Source organism: Atractosteus spatula, chromosome 1 (genome assembly GCF_055471065.1).
Source record: "Atractosteus spatula isolate fAtrSpa1 chromosome 1, fAtrSpa1.hap1, whole genome shotgun sequence".
Taxonomy (NCBI): domain Eukaryota; kingdom Metazoa; phylum Chordata; class Actinopteri; order Semionotiformes; family Lepisosteidae; genus Atractosteus; species Atractosteus spatula.
The window spans coordinates 75,209,660-75,229,853 of record NC_142706.1 but is presented as its reverse complement, the minus strand read 5'-3'; the positions used below and the strand labels follow the sequence as shown (position 1 = coordinate 75,229,853).

The 20,194-nt window shown below is 39.3% G+C and overlaps 1 protein-coding gene across 7 annotated transcripts in view; it reads left to right on the top strand.

Moving 5' to 3' along the window:
• LOC148842017 (dynactin subunit 1-like) overlaps positions 1-20,194 on the top strand; it is an 82,665-nt gene that overhangs the window by 20,829 nt on the left and 41,642 nt on the right. For 4 of the 7 annotated variants that reach the window (XM_088919508.1, XM_088919500.1, XM_088919491.1 and 1 more), the window contains exons 3-4: positions 4,042-4,120; positions 8,276-8,307. In XM_088919508.1, the coding sequence (XP_088775634.1) occupies positions 4,042-4,120; positions 8,276-8,307 (111 nt within the window). Of the gene's footprint in view, positions 1-4,041; positions 4,121-8,275; positions 8,308-13,440; positions 13,462-18,054; positions 18,073-20,194 lie in introns of all 7 variants that reach the window. The other 3 variants (XM_088919472.1, XM_088919463.1, XM_088919453.1) reach the window with 1 other exon arrangement.

Genomic DNA, 20,194 nt, shown 5'->3' with positions numbered 1-20,194 from the left:
GAAAAATTGCTTTCCATCGGATTTCCATATGTTATCAGTGGGATTAAGCACAACATTGTATAGGTTATTGAACCGTTTTTTCAAGACTGAATGTTTGGTGAATTACACGAAAAAAGATGTGGTGCACTGAGACAGCTAATCTTTAAAGCCCTCATCTCTGCAGTCAATAAAGCCTTTGCCTACTTAGGCGTTTCACATGATGCATTGTTTCATTAACGCAGATCACAAGTTACTGCATTTTGAAGAGAACTATGTGAAGTGTTATTAATGGTTACGGAATATTGATTAGTGGTCTAAAAACAATGCTCAATTTACCCACTAAAGATTGGCATTTTTGTTTAGTTTTAAAAGTAGTACTATTTCCAGAAGATTCCAAATAATATATACTTAATAACAACTATAAACTTAATAATTTTCCCTTTTATCTCCTGTTGTAAAAGGGTGGAATAGAGATTGATCTTTTAGGTTCCCTGTTGTAAATGAATTGTTGTTTGGTCCTGATAGCTGGGCAGCTGCAAACACTTGCATGACCTGTAAGGGAAATTTGAGATATTTTCAACATTTTACTCCTTAGTAGATCATTCTTCTTCTTAATGAACTTCAAGATAATTTTGAATTGCTTTTCCATTTTCTAATGAGTAACAATTTTCTTGCTTATAATAAATGCCTTGTTTAGTGCTAAAGATGTACTAAATATGTTAAATTAAAATATGTATATGTGTAAATGTTGAAAATAATGATTGTTCATTAATATTAATGATAATAACATTTCATTAATATTATTTATAATAATAACAACAATATTTATTTAAAGCAATGCCTACACCCATTTGTTTCAGAGCAAAGTAGTTTGTTTGCCCATCTATAACGTAGCTCCTGCATTGTAAATTTACACATTTAAGTTGGGGATTAAATGCATGCTCTTGGGATAATCTCTCATCTTGAGGGTTCTCTTCTAGAAGAAAAAAAATAAAAATACATCTTAGGTATAACAATGTTTTATTGGTGAATACCAAAGTCTTGCAGTGATACCTCCCAAATGCCACGATTGTTTTCACACAAATGTCTTATGTCTAACTGGAGAGAATGTAGAAGAGGTCATCTGAAATGCCATTAGCAGGTTTAAGGTCTGATGTGTTTTAGTCTAGGATAAGATGCAAATCAAATAATAGGATACACACTGTATACATGGTGTTTACAGTTGGGCAGATGGAAATCAGATCACCTCATGTCTAGTAAAAATATTTAGGTATGCATTGGTTGAAATTGAGAAACTGCAGAGAACAGTTGGTAGATTGGTTTTACCTCACATGTCAAAGCCCTCTAGAGCTTAAACTGTAAGGGTTTTTATTTTTTGGTTGAGGCAGGTTCACACCACTCTCCATTGGAGTTTCCTTTTCATCAACGTACATCAGTATTTCACACATCGGTTTCACTGGTCACTCTTTATATGTAAAACCTTTCAAATGACCCACGGACACGATTCCCAACATTTACTCTTCCCAGCGCAGGATATTCTTTTCTCATTGCTAAGAATTCAGAATTTACAATAAGTCTGCGATAGTCGGGTAGTCAACACATGATATGATTGAAGGCTGAAGATCCCCTGGACTGGAACAATTTCAGTTCTGAAAATAAAATGCAATAAAAAAAAATAGAATCGGAGGTTATTCTTTTGAAAGTATTACTTTCTTTACAAAATGTATTTTCTTCTTTGTGAAATTCAAGAGAATTTTGAACAGCTTTTCCACGTCTAAGGGGTAACAATTGTCTCATTTAAGAAATTAAAGAAAAATTATCCGGAAGATGATCATTAATGCACCATTGATTCATGTGGGTATAGTAAACCCAGCCCCCTAGTACAGACCCTCCATCCTAGCTGAAAGGAGAATGTCATTACTCAGTCATAACTATTACTTTGCAGAGTCAAGCAGATAAAAAGGTCGTTGGCACAAATTGTTGATATTCGTGTAATTCGTGTATTCGTGTAATGAACTCTACCTGTAGTTCAGCTGTGACATGATATAGTTCACTGTAAAACAAAGTTTCCTACCAGCTGTCTGAACAATTATATGTTTTATGCAGTTTTTTTGACAGTTCATATTGTTTTTGAATGTTTAAAAAAAAAACGAATTAAAGTTTCCGTATTTTGAGGTCTACAGAAAGCATTTATTTTTAATTATGTACAACCAATTTTACCTCTTTCAAGAAATACTAACAAAAAGGCTAGGTGGGCAGAATTGTTTTCTCTCGTTTGTTACATTTCTTGTATTCTAACGAGCAAGTATCGAGACCCTCAGTTCTCTGTGTCACCCCAGCATGGCACTTCCTACAGTGTGGTGTTTCTGGATCAACTGGGAAGATAAAGGGGGGTGGGTTGCCGGCAGACAGATGTAGAATCTGGGCAGTTTGCTCTAAATATGGTGGTTCAGTTAAAATACTTGGGTTTTGTTTCTTGGAAATCCTGGGCTGGAGGAAAGACTGCCTCCTACTGATCGACCAATATCGTTTGCCTACTGGTCGACCAATATCGTTCGCAGAAGTGACCTGGTTGCTGGTTACAGGGTTGACCAGGTCCTGCCTTGCTGAGCTTCTGATATCTAATGTGATTGAGCAAAAAGTTTGTAATGCTCCTGCCTGGGATTGAGGTTTACTTGGTTTTATTTCAGCTTAAACTGTTCGGGCCCTGTTCGGGCTCAAGATAAAAATGTTTAATGTTCAATTTAACCCTGATATTTCTTTTCAACTTGACATTTACACCACCATGCTCTGTCTTGCACCGGGCAGGGATGAAATATGACAGCCCCTGGCAGAACAGCTCGCCTGCACACTTGCACTTCAGCCAGTTCCTTTCCAGTGGACGACTAGATTCAATTTATTTTGCCCCAAAGTCAGACAATAAAATGCTTTGTCAGATATTTGCTTCAAAGGGCATGCTTTATTGCCACATTCCCATTGCTACTGAATCTCAGGTTTGATACCCAGCCTTTAAAAATAAATGTAAGGAAAAAATAGAGAAAGAACTTGTTTGTCTATTTATTCAAAGTCCTTGTGATACAGCGAGTCCTTTAACAGGGGCAGTTGATTCCAGAGGTTGTCTAGGAGATGCAAACCATTGATATTCTGCTTTCTTTGTCCTATAATTACTTGTTCAAAATATGCTTTGTCAAGTATAACAATTAGTATTGCTTATCAGAACATGTTCATTGAGAGTTTCCTGCTGCCACAATTTTAGCTTTGGACGTGCCTCTGGCAGCTTAAAGCTTAGTGCCAGTTAACAAAGGCAGGCATTAATTATTGTATTTGATTTTAGATATTGTCAAATGCCTTTTGAAATTGTTTAGGCCTGTCTTTTTAGGATATTGTGCTTCAGTGTTCGTGCTTGGGGCTGGATTTACCTTTCAAGTACAGTTTTCCAGATTCATTATGGACAAGGTTAATAACATAAACATTGGTGTGACTTCTCACACTCAAAGTTCAAAGATATTAACAGTGGAGACATTGTCTTCTCCTAGGAGATAAAAAGAGCTATTGCTAATTGTATGACTTACAGTCATATAAAAGATGAGTAAGGGGACACACAAAAACTGATTTGCTGTTGTAGCAAGTGACCCTTAAAAAAGTTTACATAATGCATTATTTATTTCTGGAATTTTGAAGCAATAAAAACATGTAAAATTGAGTAGTAAGGAAAACAAAAGAAATGTCAATCAGTGCTAACTGACTAGACTCTCAGACTCTTACTGGTTAACATGTAGCAGTGTGTTGTATCTAGACCCAGGCTTCCTCATTCACAGCTCTTCACATCCATGGTTATATTAATCAGATGAGGGGATTATTTCTCAGCATAAACCAAACCTTGAGAAAAGTGGATTTCTTAAAAAGATAGGTCTCATGTTCAAGGAACTATTATCAAAATGCACATACTAGAAGTATCCATTGGTCCAGTTGCTATTCATAGGAGCACAATAAAACTTGAAGTCCAGTTCTGAAACAGAAATCCGCCTTTCATCCTAACCGACCTTGTTGACCTGTTTTTAGATCCAGATGGTTGATGATGGAGCAGACACTACTTCTCCAGAAACCCCAGAATCATCAGTGCCCAAAGTCCCCAAACGAGGTAATGAGGCCTGCGGGAGCATAGCTTTTACATGTCTAACCAGAGGAGGGGGGTGATCGAAGGTTCATGTCCTGTGTATTGAAGTTCATAATACGGCCATGCTGAAGACTGCTCCCAAGGTGCTTGGGAGTCCAGAAATATTCCCAGAGCACACAGAGTCTGGCTGGTCCTCCTTCATTGTGTCTGCTTTGTGCTGTAAACTCCTGTCCTGCGTGTGTTAGAATATAAAAATTGCTCATTTTTTCCACATGGAAGTGTTGAGTATTTTGAGTCTATGAAAAGTAACAAAACTAGTGATATTAACAATGTTGACACAGCGTTAGTGATTTAGGGTTTAACATAAGTTTTAACATACTGGAATAAGACAAAAAGCAGCCTTATTCCCTGTAAGGAAAGGGAAGCAGATTCCGATGTTGGAAAAGGAGATTGTACCCCAGTATAGCTGGAATTTTAGGAATTCCTTTTGTGCCAAAAAACGTGCAAATTGCCATTTTGCAGTAAATGTTTAGCTCTCAACATGATAAAAAGATGGAGGGCAGTAGAAAAAAAGTGATAGCTGTTCTGTGCAGCGTGAGGTGAGTGTGCAGTGCTGCTGCTGCTGACAAGCCAGCTGATTGCAAAACAGGCTGCCTGCCTGCAGTACCTGCTTGAGTACATGCACAGTTTATACTCTCAAATCTCCTTTGCGTCACCTGGGGATTTAATTGTGTCTGTATCTTCAATATTTGGCCCGTTGCATTTAATTTTATTTTTTAATTACAGGCTAATTGATTTTGTGTAAGGACAGGATACACACAACAGCATTTGCACACTTGGAGCCTGGTGTTGTTGTACAGTGTAAGACAAGGACACTGGTCAGAGCTTTGTCACGGTGCTACTGCGGGAGTGACTTGCTCTGCAGGGCAGCCATGTGCTTTAGCTTCAGTCTTTTGATAGGTTTTTGCCCAAAGTTCAGTTTTATATTTCTGCTGTTGCCAGACTGTATGAATGCCGCAGGACCTGCTACTGCACAGCATGTTTTTTTATATAGTGATTATCAAATAAATGTATTTTGAGTTTAATAACAAAGGAGCTGTGTCAGTTATGGATATTGTTGTCACTAACTTCACAAAGGCCAATTAATATGAATTATATAATGTATAGAGTTGTCTTTATGCTGATTTTTAACTTATCTCCTGCTGTGTTTTCTGGGATGGCCTCTAGAGCCAGAAGAAAATATTCAGCTCTAACCTTTTTCTCACTATTTGTTTCACTGTTGGTTTCCATGGGGACCATCAAGGCAGAGAAAACAAAAACCCTTTTCAAGATTCTCCAGGAGGTCTGCTGATGTAATGTTCTTCAGCTGCCTTCGCTGCCGCAGTGATGTCAGTCTTGTGTTCCTTTACAGCATGTGTGTTCACTGTAGTATGCATTGAATTCTTAATATTTTCTTCTCTTTGGAACTGTTGAAAGATTTAGAAAAATAATAGACTGTGGCACAGTTCAATTACATTTTATTCTTAAATTGTTTTAGGTTTGAATTCTGAGTATTTATTTTAGATTTAGGTCCATCCCTTTGAGGCAATAACTGCATGAAATCTGTGACAACACTAGCACGCCAAATTCTGTGTAATGATATGTTTTTCCAAGGTTTAAATGACTTTTTTTCTTCAACTGCTCAATTGGATTTAAATCCCTTGATTTGGAGATTGGTTTGACCTAAGACTTTCCCTCCTGATGAACTCCTTGGTTGAAGTGGCCATGCTCTGGCTCGATGTCGGGCTGCATGCTGAAGTCCCAGCCAAGATGTATGGAAGCTTTTTCTTCTACATAAGCAGACCAGATGTTTCTGTAAATATTAGAAGTCATTATGCTGCTGCCATCATCAGTTACATCATCAATAAAGAATTAGATGGTCCCATGGGCGGCTGTGTTACCTCCGCCATGCTTCACTGATGAGATAGTGTTCTCTGCAGCAGTTGCGGTCCCTTTCTTCCTCCACACTTTAACCTTTCCATCACTTTGGTAATGGATTCTCCTGCTCCTTGAAACTTTGTCCAAAACACCACTGGCTTTTAAATCTTTTTACTCCCTAAGAAATTCTGAAGCTTGTGTATTTCTGCCAATATTATACTTATTGTACTTTTGGAAGACACCTTTGGTTTAGTAAAGTAATAAAATTAGAAAGGAAAGAGAAATGATCAAAAGGACAAGTCATGATTAAAGAGGATCCCAGGGCTCTTATGGTCTGATGTATTTAGGAATGCCTGGCATTCCATGGTGGCTGCTGTTGCCATGGCTACCTCTAGTTTTGCTGCATTGTCAGGCTTTGCAGTTTTCAGCCTCCTTGTCTGTACAGCTCTCACACTGACGGGAGGGGCTGCACGGTTTCATCTGTTGTCAAGCACTGCACTGACAGAGCTCGTTTACCTCTATTATGTGTGGATTTTTAACAGGGAAGTCTTAATTAAAAATATCGTAATATTTCAGCATATGCCCATGCAGATTTCTCTTTTTGATACTTTTCTAGCTCAGTAACTAAAACAAAAAAAGTCTGCTTCCCCCTTTTCAGAGTTACATTATCTGCATTTCTCATTTTAGGCAAGAACTTCCTTCCCTTCAGCAATTGTGTACTATGAATGTGTTCAAATTATGGAAAGGATTTTCTGGTAAAAATGATCTTAAGAGTAATTAAATATTTTCCACATTGTTAATGCATTGTGTTTATTGTGTAGCTGTATTGTGTATTTATTGTGTAGCTGATGACTTAGAACCATTAGTGTGGCTGTGGACTGTAAAAGGACTTGTTAAATTAAAGCTGTGCAAGGAAGGCAGCTTCTGTCTGCTGTTGATTGCTCTTTACTTAGCTAGTAGGTTTTGCATGGAGCCATCTAACCCTCTATTGAGAGACAAGAATGAACCCTTTCTGTAATAAAGCCTGACGATCAGCTGATGTTTGTTTTGTCTCTTTCAATTTGATTTAACAAGAGTCTTTTCAACAGATCACATTGGACTGCACTTTACTGACATATTGTCCCTCTGATTGCATTGTCCCCAAGATAAACACAACAAAGGGTCTGAGTGCTTAGGCGGTCATGACCTTTTCCGTCTTTCTTTCATGTGAATTATGTAAAGGGTGGCATGGGGGTGCAGTGGTTAGTATTGCTGCCTCAGAGTGGGGTGCTATTTGCATGGAGTTTGTATGTTCTCCCCATGTTCGCTTGAGTTTCCTCTGGGTGCTCCAGTTTATTTCCACAGTTCAACAGCGATGGACTAGAGTCCTGTCATGGGTGCACTCTGCCTTGTGCCCTTTGCTTGCAGGGGTAGGCTCCGGCTGCCCAGTGATCTGGAATTGGAAGAAGTGGATAAAAAACGGATGGATGAATGATCTGTTTAGTCCTTTTTCTTTTTTTGCTTTGACTGTGGGGAGTAGGTTGTGTACTGTATATAACATCAATTGTGTGGACCTTCACAGGTTTTATGGCCACAAGCTTTAAAGGGTCTTGATGCTTTTTCAAGGAGCAGTGAGTACGAGAGTAAAAGTGTCCATCCATTTTCTCATAAACACCTGCTGGTGATTTGATATAGTGCTCTTTATGATAATATGACCTGTTTCTTTTACCTTTCACAAGAATGAAACAAATGAAAAAGTTCTGTGGATAATTGTCCATGGGATGCTTTCAAAGCTTTCCTTTTCAAAAATGCATCTTTTAATGTATTTGCCTTTGTAAGTAAACATCACTGCCAGTAGCTGTCCTATGCAGTAATGCCATTATTGGGTCCTAAAGAATGTGTTGGAGTGAGAGGGTGCAGTGAATGTATTTGTGGTTCAGAAAGTTGGTTCACAAATCCTTTAACCTAAAAGCAACCAATCGAAACATTCAACAGAATCATTGAATACTGGATTGCAAAATCCCCTTCCTTCCAGCCCACCTCACGTTCTTGTAGTTTAAACACATAGTTTCCTCGGAGAGACACTAAAGCACCTAAGTAGATAAATCATGAATTTGTGTGTGAATGCTGCAGATTTGAATGTTTTTTTCAAAACTGTTAAAAGTCATGAGGTTATTTCGTGAATACTTGAGTGCTAGTGGTGTACTCCGTTGTGTGCTGTATACAAGTTAGAAAACATTTGCAAACTGTAACAGTGATCTGTGTTTTTTTTTAATCTTACAGAGCTTTTGGAAACGCCTAAAACAAGCAAGCTGGTGAGTGAGAAAACTTAGTTTGTTTGACAAAGGTATTTTCTAATGTGTGCTTTATAAAATTGCTTCACAAGCCTGTGCAAGATTGCTTACGGTGTAATAACTCCAACTCGCTACTGTTTTATCCCTGAACAACCTGAACCTGCCAAAGGTAAGTCACCTTGGTAAAGAGAACGAGACTTGGAGTTGCCTGCTGACTTATTGGAAACACTATTCATGAAACATTATATAATTAAAGCCTGGTGTGTACTGACACACTCGTAGGCATGGTGCGCTGTGGCTCACAGCTGACTTGGTTTGGTGGTCTCCCTGTTTGCTGTCAGTCTTTTCAGTCCTCCTCCGTCTGTCCTCTTCTCCTGATCTGTGCTCTGGGACACCAGGGCTGGACGGAAATCCTCCACCTTCGCTTCTCCCTGACCTCCCACCTGGCCAGGCCCCAGTGGACCTCATCAGGAGCCTGAACTCCTTGATAGTGCATCAAAGGCCTTTCTTATTGATCTCCCTTTCAACCTGCTAAAGTTATGTGTTTCTTAGGGCTACCTGAGCCACTACCTAAGCAACAAACGTACTAGGCAGTAAATTGATCGATTGACAGTGTCTGTTGACCTGTGAAACACAGTGAATGTGGCAGTCATTATCTGACTAAAGGTCAGAAAATGTTTTAGCTCTAGATTGAGTGCAGCAGTAATGCAGATTTGAGGCCGAACTGCTAAGAGAAATCTTTGAGTGGCAGAAAGATAACTGTACAAGTGCAGTAAAACAGCTGTGCCGAAGGTTGCCAGATGCTCTTACTTTTGTGTTTGCCTAATTCCTAATCTCTGCATGTTGGCAAGACTCTGCCTTGCAGTTCCAGCCAATTCCACAGATGCAGAGTGAGCAATTTGTGGACGAGAATTCAGGTCACAGAGAAAGATGTCAACTGCAGCTGCTGCTCAGTGCTCTGTATGTACTGCTTTATTACTCCAGGATTTAAGAAGTACCCTACCTATGGCAACTTCCAGGCTAGTGATACAGTCACAGACATATTGTCACACTTTATTTAAAGCTGTTACTAATTTAATTAATTGTGTTCAGCATAGGGTACCAGTGCTAATGTCTTCAACTCCATAGTTAAGAGAGAGAGAAGATCACTTTATTGGCCATATACAATTTCTTGTATTAGGAATTTGTCTTTTCACATACCCCAGCTTGCTCTCCATGAGACACACAGACAGGGAGAGAAGCTTGGGGTCAGAGAGCAGGGTCAGCCATTTATACGGCGCACCTGGAACAGCTGGGGTTAAGGGCCTTGCTCAGGGGCCCAACGGAGTAGGATTCCTCTGCCGGCGGCGGGATATGAACCAGCAACCTTCCAGCCACAGGCGCAGATCCTTAGCCAGAGAGCCACCGCCCTGCTCGGTGGTTATATTTTATTTTTTATATAAAGTTACAGTATCTTTATATAGAAACTATTATTGGTGAATTAGTCAGATAAACATTAGTCTGATAAACCATTATTCATTCAATAAATAACTGTGAAATGAAGGCAGAAACACTTTTGTTTGAAGCTGTAAATTAAGAATGCCTGCTCTAGCTATGCCAAGCTGTGCCAGGTCAGTACTGGGATGTGAGAGTATTAAGGAAAACCAGGTTGCTGCTGTAAGTGATGTTGGTGATATTTCTAAACTCATGTCCTGTTATAGTGGCAGGGGGAGCAATGTTGTTTAAGGCTGTCTTTTAGATGAGACCTTGAACTGATGTTCTGACTACTTTTCCATTAAAGATCCTGTAGCCCTGTTTGTAAGAGCACTGTTAACTCCAGTGTCCTGGCTAGGTTTCACCCTGAGATTACTGAGATGTCCCCCCTTCACAATTCAACTTGTAAAGCCTGTTCCACACTTCTGCCTGATCCGTGGTGTAGCAGGGCCGATAGCTCCTGATGGCCACCACCTGTCACCCAGGTGCAGGTGCAGTGCAGTGGTGGATGAAGTAGCTCCCGCCTATATGTGAAGTGTTTGGGAAGAAAAGCACTATATACAAGCCATTAATTGTTGTTATCCCTACCCGCTCACTTCTGGCCAGCTTCCCCAGGCGGGGGCGCTGGAGATCTCTATCCCTGGTCTTCATCACCAGGCCAATTTAAGACAAGGCAGGCCTAGAAACAGAAACCAGTAACTGTTAAATTACTAAAACCATTAACCGTAATATATTAAATGTAATTTAACTAAGCTGCTACAGAAAACTTGGCAGATTTTGTGATTCTGTAATTTGTGGAATTACAGTTAAAACGTGGAAATTAAAATATTTTTTTTCACAAAGAAGAATCTACAGTTACATATAAAACAGCTTTTATTTAGGTTTATAAGTAAAAGATCTTGCTAACTATTTTAGTGGAAAATATCATTTTTTGTCCCTGTTGACACAGCAATTACAATTCATTAACGGTGAACTGTATTAATAATGTGACAAAACAACTAAACAAGGTCACTAATTCAAGTGCCAGTGTTGTAATGTGGAACCAGAACCATATTCGACTACAGTAAATAGCTGAATGAGACAAGAATCGACTAACCAGATCATTAAGAATATCCGAATGACCTCCTGACATTCGTAATCTTCAGCTTGTTAAAGCTGTTTTACTCCGTCTTACTGCTTTAATTTGGGACCATTTGCCTTTATATTGACTTATTTTAATTATTGCAAAATATCTCAGATTTTCAAAAAATTCAGAAGCATCTTAAATAAGATACTAATTTCTTTGTTGCAGCAGTGATTAATGTTGTTTAGCACTGTAGTAGCACTGTATTACATGTCTGCTATAAATGACAGACTTGTCTGCAATATAAAATAAACCGCATACACAGTTTTCATAATGTTGCATGCCTTATGTCCAGTGTGATTATTTTATTACTTTTAAGTAGTCGTAATGCAATCACGTGATATACCAAAAATAAGCAAGGAACTTTTTTGTTTCTTTTTGTTCCACTAGAGGGGGTAGTGACACCTTCTTGTTGTGGTCATTCGGTCTGAGGCCTTCCTTCAGTCTCTGCTTGGAAGTGAGTGGCCATCCAGTGGGTCCACAGCAGAGCAACGATGCAAAGAGAATTTGTTCTCGATATATGCAGCAGATACATTTCTGAAACACAAATAAATGGAGAGGGATATGTTCCAGGTCCACTCCCAGCCAGAGGTTTTGAACCCCTAAATACAAAAACACTTTATTTGTTTTAGTTGTACTAAAAAACATTTCTAAACTAACTGTTAATGTCTGACAATTACATGTAAAATGTGAAGGGAACAGTCGTGCCCATAGACTCATCTGGACGCCACTTTTAAAATCTCCCATCCAGTCTTTTCAAAGACAGATATAGGAAAACATTTCATCCTTTTCATGTTGTTAGCCAATTATTAATTGTAGACTGTTTTACTTAATATGTTTACTTACCAAATGGAAAAGCTATAAGAACAATTGTTTCATTACTGTACTGATTTGCTTTGAATTTGTTTTGCATTATTTTTTTCACTCAGTTGTTTAGGGTGTCATTGATTTGTAAGTTTTTGTTCAATATAAACATCAGGTAAGCTAAGACATTGTGTGGATGTCTTCAGTAGGTGAGGGGTAATGGCTGGAGACTGTGCTGCTGTACAGGCCAGTGGTGTGAGTGTATATTATCTCAAACACTAGGGGCACAGCGTGTCCACCTGCTCTGGGATTCACATTAGTTCAAGAAACTCTTCACTCTTTCATACATATACTATATATTATTTTTAAAAAGCTTCCCAAGCACATAAAAGAAATTTTAAGTAATTGTAACATTATTATTTGAAGAATAGATTTTGTTAGCAAGTGCTGGCAAGCCTGGATTTATAACGTCACTGAGACCTGAGTTCACTCTGTGCAAACAATCGTTTTGTGTGGATTGCTGTTTGCTTTGTTTTTGCTCAATAATTGTATTTCCACTTGTAACCTACCATCTACAGTATGCTGGCACAATGTAAATAGTTAATTGCATAAAAACATAATGTAACTGTAGAAACGAAAGCTGAAAGGAGAAAATTAGTGTTATTTGTCAAGGTAAAAGTTTTTTTGTTGAATAAAAGTAAAATAAGTAAAAAAGTTAAATGTATATTGTAAATTTGTAGAAGTTACCTAGTGAGGTTTAAGTAAATGCTTCCAGCTTAGACGAGTAAGAAAATGATGTTCACCAATGTGATGAGGTCACTCGGCTCATCTAAGTCCTTGGACTTACGGTCGTCCAGCCATGCGTCTTGAATCTTTCAAGCCCTTCACTCTGTTCCAGTGGCTCTAAACCTTGAAACACAGTGCCCCCCCTCCCATTTAACACAAAACCACAAATAACCGTCATTGACTGTGAAGTCACATTTCTACTTCTGAACTGCGATAAACTTTTAGTTAGAAAAATGTGGTGTGTATTTTGAAGTTGGTTTATGCAAAAACCTCTCGCGCCTCACTTTGGATTCTTGTACTGTATGCTTTACCTGGCAGTACATGGAAGATCCTCTTGGACAGCACTTCCTTCACAATTTACATAGACAGCTGTGAAATTACAAGTATTCGTGGAATACTGTGATGTAGCTATGAAATTTCAAGTTTCAGAACAAATATCTTTACAAAACTCTGAACTGGAGTGCTCGAGGGTGTACAGACGAGTCATCAGAAATGCCCTCTATGGTGCTTACAGCTTACTTCAGACAGAGGCTCTCTTGCTACTTGGGTGATGATCAGTACGTAGTGCCGCATGAACGGTTGGGACTGAATTAAGAGTCACTGTGATTGTTATTACCTGGTACACCTGAGTGGAGAAATGTTATTCATTATCGAGACTAACAAGTTTTGTTTTAAGAGAATATTTCAATAGGTTAAAATATCAGTTAAAAAAGATTGATGTATTGTGCTGGTTATACAGTATTACGTTCTTTCTTTCCAAAACGATGATAACTTTTTTTCGTACATATTCTTGCACAAGAAACTCTTTCTTGATGATCTTAATGTGAGTGTCTCTGTATTGCTGTTGACCAAGACGCACTGCATCTTCTCTTGCCAGCCAGAGACAGCACTAAGTAATCACAAAGCATCCATAATTCCAGTCTTACAGCAACCTCTAACCTCTGACCTTTGCCCTCCCAACCATGCAGCGAGGAGTGAAACCAAAAAAGGTGGTGCATGCTTCTTTTAATGTGTATCATCACAGACCATCAGGCTGCATGTCAGGAACTCCATCCCTTATCGCCATTTTACTGTTGTTAACCTCTGCCGTTCCCTCATGTCCATGCGTGTGTATGTTCAGCCACTTTGTGAAACCAACGATAACACAAACAGCATGTGACTCCCTGGCATGTTATGAGCTCTGCCTGCGCAACCGTCTGTGATCATCTCCAGCCTTAAACATTAGTAGGTGTATCACGTAAATGGGCAGGTGGGATTTTAAAATAGCTATCGGAAGCAGAGAATTTGTTTTATGTTTTGAAGCTTTGATACTTATGGGAAACACTGCCAAGAGGTTAGTTCTGCATCTTTATTTTGAAAAAAAAAATCACATTTACCTGAGATTGTGGGCATTTTACTAGTGTATGGATTACAAAATGTCGGGCTTTATGTTCTTGAGGCATGTTAGAGAAGCAAAAGCCTTTTCTGTGTAAACAGAAATGTTTCCAAAATAGAAAAAAGGCCAAAACGGTTCCCAAGAAAAAATACATTTGAATGTACTTGGTACATTTATGTTTTTTGCATTTTGCCTTGCATTTTTTACGCAATAAAACAGGTGTGCATTCATCAAACACAAATATAAAGAACATTTTATAAAAAAAAAATGTTTATTAGTTTATTTGTATCTGAAATGGCAAAATAATATTTGTATATGTGCTAGGATTTCTGCTCTTGATAAAAGTTCAATATTGTAATGTTAACTGCAGTGTCACAGTCTGTGAGGGTGGGAGATAGGCAGAATGGCCTAAACGGAAAGATTGGGTTTCTCCTTCGGGACGGCTGGAAATTTCTGTGGGAAGGCCGTAGTGCTGCTGCAGCACTTATTCCTTCAACCTTCAGAATCCTCCTTCTGAGAGAGAGGGTGAATGCACCTCAACCCCAGCTTGGTCATCACTTCTGCCAGGGAGCAAAGCACAGAGTGAGGTCTGGAAAGCGATAGGCGTGAGGAGGAGGATTTTGACTCTGTTCGGGACCAGGTGACTGTTGCCCGATGACAGGCTGTGACAGGTGGGGATGATGGCGTGCCCGTTTTCTTCCTTCCTGAGCAGCTTCTCCTGCCCTGCCAGTCCGCGGAGCCTGCGGGCCTCTGTACGTTCCTACATCTGCATGGTGTGCGTCCTCTGCCTCCCTCCTTTCCTCCCGTCCGCTGCAGGCTCTCTCTTGCGTCTGCCTCTCGTTCGCGTGCGCAAGAGGTACAGGGCTGCACCAGGGCAGCTTGAAAGCTCCATGGTTTGTGTTGTCCTGTGGAGTGTGTGGCTTGTACTACGAGTAAACTGGAGGAGACACGCAGAGCTGGCCTGGCTGCACTCCTGGGAGATCTTTCACTCTCGGCTTGAGGTTTTTTTTGGTCTTTCATGGGTTGTTCCTGTTATATCCTATTATATGTTTGGTGGCTTGACTTAAGTGATGAGTTGTATTTTGTTTGCCAGAAATGACAGAGTATTCAACTGACCTTTTAAAAGAGTGTGATCATGTTTTTGTTTTTGTGAAGTCAGGTAGTAGGCTTGTAATATTTGCCTCGTGGGACTTGGGTTTCTCCGAGAGCAATGAAGGCTGTGTGTGAGAGTTCAGCTCAGGCAGACCATAGCCTTTTCATATCTTAACACCACAGCATAAGAAGCTTGAAAGGGCAGTGTTCAGGAGCAGAATATTTAGGAATCATGTCATCTTAATGCTTGGGTTTGGATGCAAAGCAGAATCCGAGAAAGCTTGTTTTACTTTATCTTTAATGTAATATATTCCTTTAAGTACCTCTATAAGTACTGTTCTTACAAAGAGTCTGGGCCAGATTTCCTTTGAGTGTTTTTTTTTTGTATTGGATCCCTCACTGTGGGTAAATATGAGTCTGAATTCCCTGCCGTCTGCCTTTGCTCTCTTCTGAGGCTGTTTCCTTGCCAACTACACCCCCTTCTGTTGATCTTCTATAATGCTCCTCGTGTCTTAGTCTGGGAAACAAATCCTGTATCTTTCATTTCTTCCTTGACATTCTGAAGTGGTCCTGCTTCAGGTTCTGTGAGAGGTTTTGATGGGTTGAAGTTGTGCTGAGTACTTTTGCTTGCAAATGGGTGGATGCAGTTGAGACCTGGGTGGTGTGACTGCTTTTTCTCTTGTTGCCTTTGTGTAGTATCCTGCTGCAAAGTAGATCGACATCCCAATCTTAGACTGAGAGGTCTAGAAAATATTTTGGGGGCAGAATTAACAGCCTAGGAAAGGATTTCTCCTTAGCAAATATCTGCATTTTGTTATATTATTGAATAGTGCAAAATAAAACCTAAAACAGAACAGCCTTTAGTGAATATGTAGGATTTGCGCTGTTTTCTTCATCCCTTATGCCATTCTGCTATTGTTCAGACTGATCTGAATCCTGAATTTCAAGGCATTAAAGAATAAAATGTATTCGGTATTCATTTTTGTTTGTGAAAGATGAATAAAATTATATTCCAGTTCTGTGGAATCAGTTCAACTCAAGGTCATCATAGGATGCTGTGTTTTTTCAAGCTGCTGCAAAACCTAACCAGCTGTTACTATTGTATTTTTCTTATGCTTGTCACATCCTAATCCATTGTCTTGCACTAAAAATAAACTATCCAGATTGCAAAAAAAGTTAAAAGTGATCAGGTTGCAGTACTTTGCCGTGCTAATGGGGCTTCACACTGTAATATTATCTCTCACTGCACCAGACCACGTCTGCCCAGAGCCGGACAGATGCTTCTCTCTTTTTAACAGTATAGATTTTCCACCTTCTGCCAGTGAGCACATTACAGAACCATCCTACGGCAATATAATGGTCTTTGGGGAAAAAAAAAGGTTTTAAGCTCAGAAGCTTTTGTACAGGACTGCGCTTGTGCAAAGTAAATCTGTCTTGATGCAGTCAGGTAACAATATAGCTGAAAGCAGGCAATATTCTGGCCTCCCAGCACAGCCCCATTAGCAGGGTACTGCTAATGATACTGATGCTCAGGGAAAACCCCCTGTGTGTGTAATAGGAAGTTTCATGAGTGTCAGCACAAAGGAGCCAGGCTCCTCCACTTCTCTCACTGTCAGCCCACGTTGGGCCTCCTGCTTCTTATATCTATTTGTGTGCCTGGGTTTTAAAATAAAAAAACAAAACATCTTGACCTTTTAACTTATCATCATGATAGCACAGGCGGAATATCAAATGCCTTGCAATAGATTAGGAATAATACGAATTGCTTTGCTTTGAAATCACTCTGGCAATCCATTCTGGTTTTGGACATTTCTGTGTCATGCAGTCTCAGTTAATATATAGGAGCTCTATAATAATAGGAGCTATATATATGATACAAAGGGTGTCGGGTTTTTGCCCTTATGAAAAAGCACACTCTTTCCATCATTTAAATTATGTTGGTGTTGCATAAATGGATGTTATAAAGCATTTAAAGCTGCTTTCTGTTCTCCTCTGGTAATTCCAAAGAGTATAATATGTAAATTAATTTTTCACTGCAGATTCTCACAAGTACATCAAAGTAGCAGTGTATCTGTATTTGTGCAGTTAATGCTACAGTTACAACACTTGAAGATTTTCCTGCCATCTGAAATGAATGGCTGTAACCTTTCTCGCATCTCAAGGTTAAATATGCATTTTCTTAAATTATCATTAATAAATAAAAACAATTCTAGGGTCTTAAAATCATTGCTTTGACAAGTGTGTGCAATGTGCAGCTCACAGCTCAACCCACAAAAATAATCAGGCAGGTCAGAGTCCAGCCGAGCAATATTATGGTGTTGATCATCTCATAATATTTGGCCGTGTGACGATCACTTAGGGCCAATAATAGAGTCAGCTCGCACTGTGTATTGGCAAGCAGGCTGCACCAAGGGCTTCTGCCCCAGCCGTCTTTGCTCTAAGCCCACGCATATGTCACAGGCTGTTGTCCCTTGTTCCATTGTTTTGGGAAGGGACTTGTGTGCCATTCTAATTAGCTAGCAAAAGAGCTCGCAGGGTGTTGCTAGGATACAAAGGAGCCTTGCATCAATCCTGCCCCCTGCCCGCCCCCCCCCTCCCCAGCGCAGCAAAGCTGCGAATCCATTACTGGTGCAATCCTCTGCTCCCTGTCTCGGGTGGAGCTGGAGAGGGACGGGGGGGCCGTGAGTGGTGATGTAATGTGAGCGCAGGGCGGTGGTTGGAGAATCGCAGCAGTGAGGGAGCTTGCGAGAGCAGGTGCGGGGCTGCGGCCTGGGGAACGGCAGAAGATGGCACGGTTCTGATTAGCCCAGCACCGTGGCGGATTGCTCTGGGAGGGAAGAGGGATCTGTGAGCGGCTTAGGTGGACAAACAAAAGGTTCACAGAGGACAGGAAGGCAAAAAAAATCATTTCCCCAACCCTCACCCCCTTCAAAGGGTCCCTGCAGCCATTTGCAAGCTTTTTTTTTCCCCAGCATCTCCAGGCTGTGATACTGCACCTCGCAGAACCTGAGCCGTTTTTTTTGGTGTTTCGTCTCTGTCTCTCTGAATGTGATTGTCACTGAAGGTCTTTCTCTGTTTATCCCTCTGTGTATCTTATTGCAAAATGATGAGGCAGACCCCAGCTCCCAGGAAGGTACAGAAATGTTACATTTACTGTTGATTGTCATCATTCATTGTTGATGTTGCTGTTTTATTTGTAGCTATTTTAAGGAGATTTGAATGGTGTTTCCATAGCTCTTTTGTTATTGTTTGCTTCTTTCATCATTTGGGTTTTCTGGCACTATTCTTGTACTTTTTTTCTTAAGTCTTTGATTTAAGAATCAGATACCATCACTGGATCTTTGATTCCGTTTTCATGTGTAATTTAAGTTGGAACATTTTTTTAAGTGCTGATGGAAGTGTTATGTGCAGTGTTTTGCTTTCATGTGACTTGAATCATGCCTGTCAGGTCTACCTTTGTAAGTGTTAGATAACTTTTGGTTATAGTTTAAGATTACAAGATATGTTTGATAATAATGGCAACATGTTATTGTTTTTAAGTAAGGTATCCTCATTGCAGTTTAAAAATGTTTTTTAATTTTGTTCTGGAACAGAACCTAAACAGCTCAGCTAATCATTTTTGCCTCTTTTTATGATTGAGATGTGTGTTCTCAATTTTAATAAGGACTTTTTTTTCCTTCAGTGTTTGCCTTATACTTTAGGGTGTTTTTAACATTGGAAATGGTTAGGCGCCTAAGGATGTGGCAGGTGTTGAATGTTTTGGTCCATAAATTGATAGATTTTGTCAATCATTTTCCTCCTCAGCAGGAGCATTGCAGGCCAGTAAAAGATGTCTAGGACATAAGTTTTATTGTGCTGTTTTTAAAGACGTGTTTGGCATTTGTGCTACTGTTTGCTGAAGCAGAACACCTTATGTTCTTTTGAACAAACATTATTGTCAAAGGCTGATAAGTTTAGGTTGAGGCACCATCTTATTGAGGAAGTGGCACAGTTTGGCGGGTTTCAGGGGTTACCTGGATGTTTCATTCCAATGTGTGATTAACTTCCAAAAAGTAAGAACTTGTTTCCGTGAAAGCTGGTTTTGATCTTTAAGAGACGTTAACTGTTACAAAAAACAGTGCGTTTATAATCACCTTATTCTCTTTCAGTCAACAACTGTTGTTTTTTGTTCTTTCAGTTGTTGCCAGCTGAGATAAATGCTAATATTTTACTTTGAAAGGTTCTCTTAATCTCTTCCTTTATTATCAATTTTATATTACTAAAAACATCATAGAATAAGTGAATATTGAAACTTAAAACACTGAATGGCTTTGACCTCATAAAAGCCACACTATTTTTGTTTTCTAAACCTTGCGTTTATTTCAGAGTATTATATGGATGCACTTATACCCTAGTTTGAAAAAGTAATTATCTTTACTTCCCTCTATCCCTGAGGCATGTACCCAGTAACAGTTTATCGTATATCAGCAGATCCACAGTTATTGTCCAAAGCTGTGGAGTGTGGGATGGTATTACAGGAAAACATAGTTTTAGAGAATTGACAATAGAGCAGTTGCTCTTAAGGCTGACTATTCAGACTTTGCATAAAAGAAACTACAGTCTTGAAGAAACTACACTGTAGTTTCTTTGAGAAACCAGCTGGAGTGATTAAAAAGCAATTATTGTACCAGTCTGTACAGTGCCAATGAAAGCTTGGTTTGATGTGGGATATTTGTGTTACTTTCTCAAAGAAAAGTTTTTTTTTTAGTTATTGGTAATGATGCAGGTATTGGTAATGATGTCTCATTCAACAATAATCTTGAGGACTATGTTGATAAACTGTAATCTAACTCATTCAGTTTGTAAAAGTTTCTTTTTCAAAAATCCTTATCTAACTAAAGTGAAACTAAAATGTATAATCTGCTTAAAGGAACTTTTAAATTCACACTCTGCAAGACTGACCTGACAGTCTATGACATTATTGTTATTGTTATTCTTTCAAATTAAGAAAGAATATGTGAAATCTAACCGTAGTGGAATTTCCTTCATGGATATGTACCACATTATGAAAACTTCAGTAGAGACCTTACAAGTGACTTTTAACACTTTCAGCAGTCTTAAAGACGTACTTAGCCTTTGTTTAGTTTAACAGGGTTTGGGTAATGGTAATGTTTTATTTACAATTGAAAGGCCATGAGGAAGACAAAGAGGCCAAAATGATTCATGCTGCCTTGTATAACTTGTTATAAAGACAGACAACTCTCTTGGCAAATGTA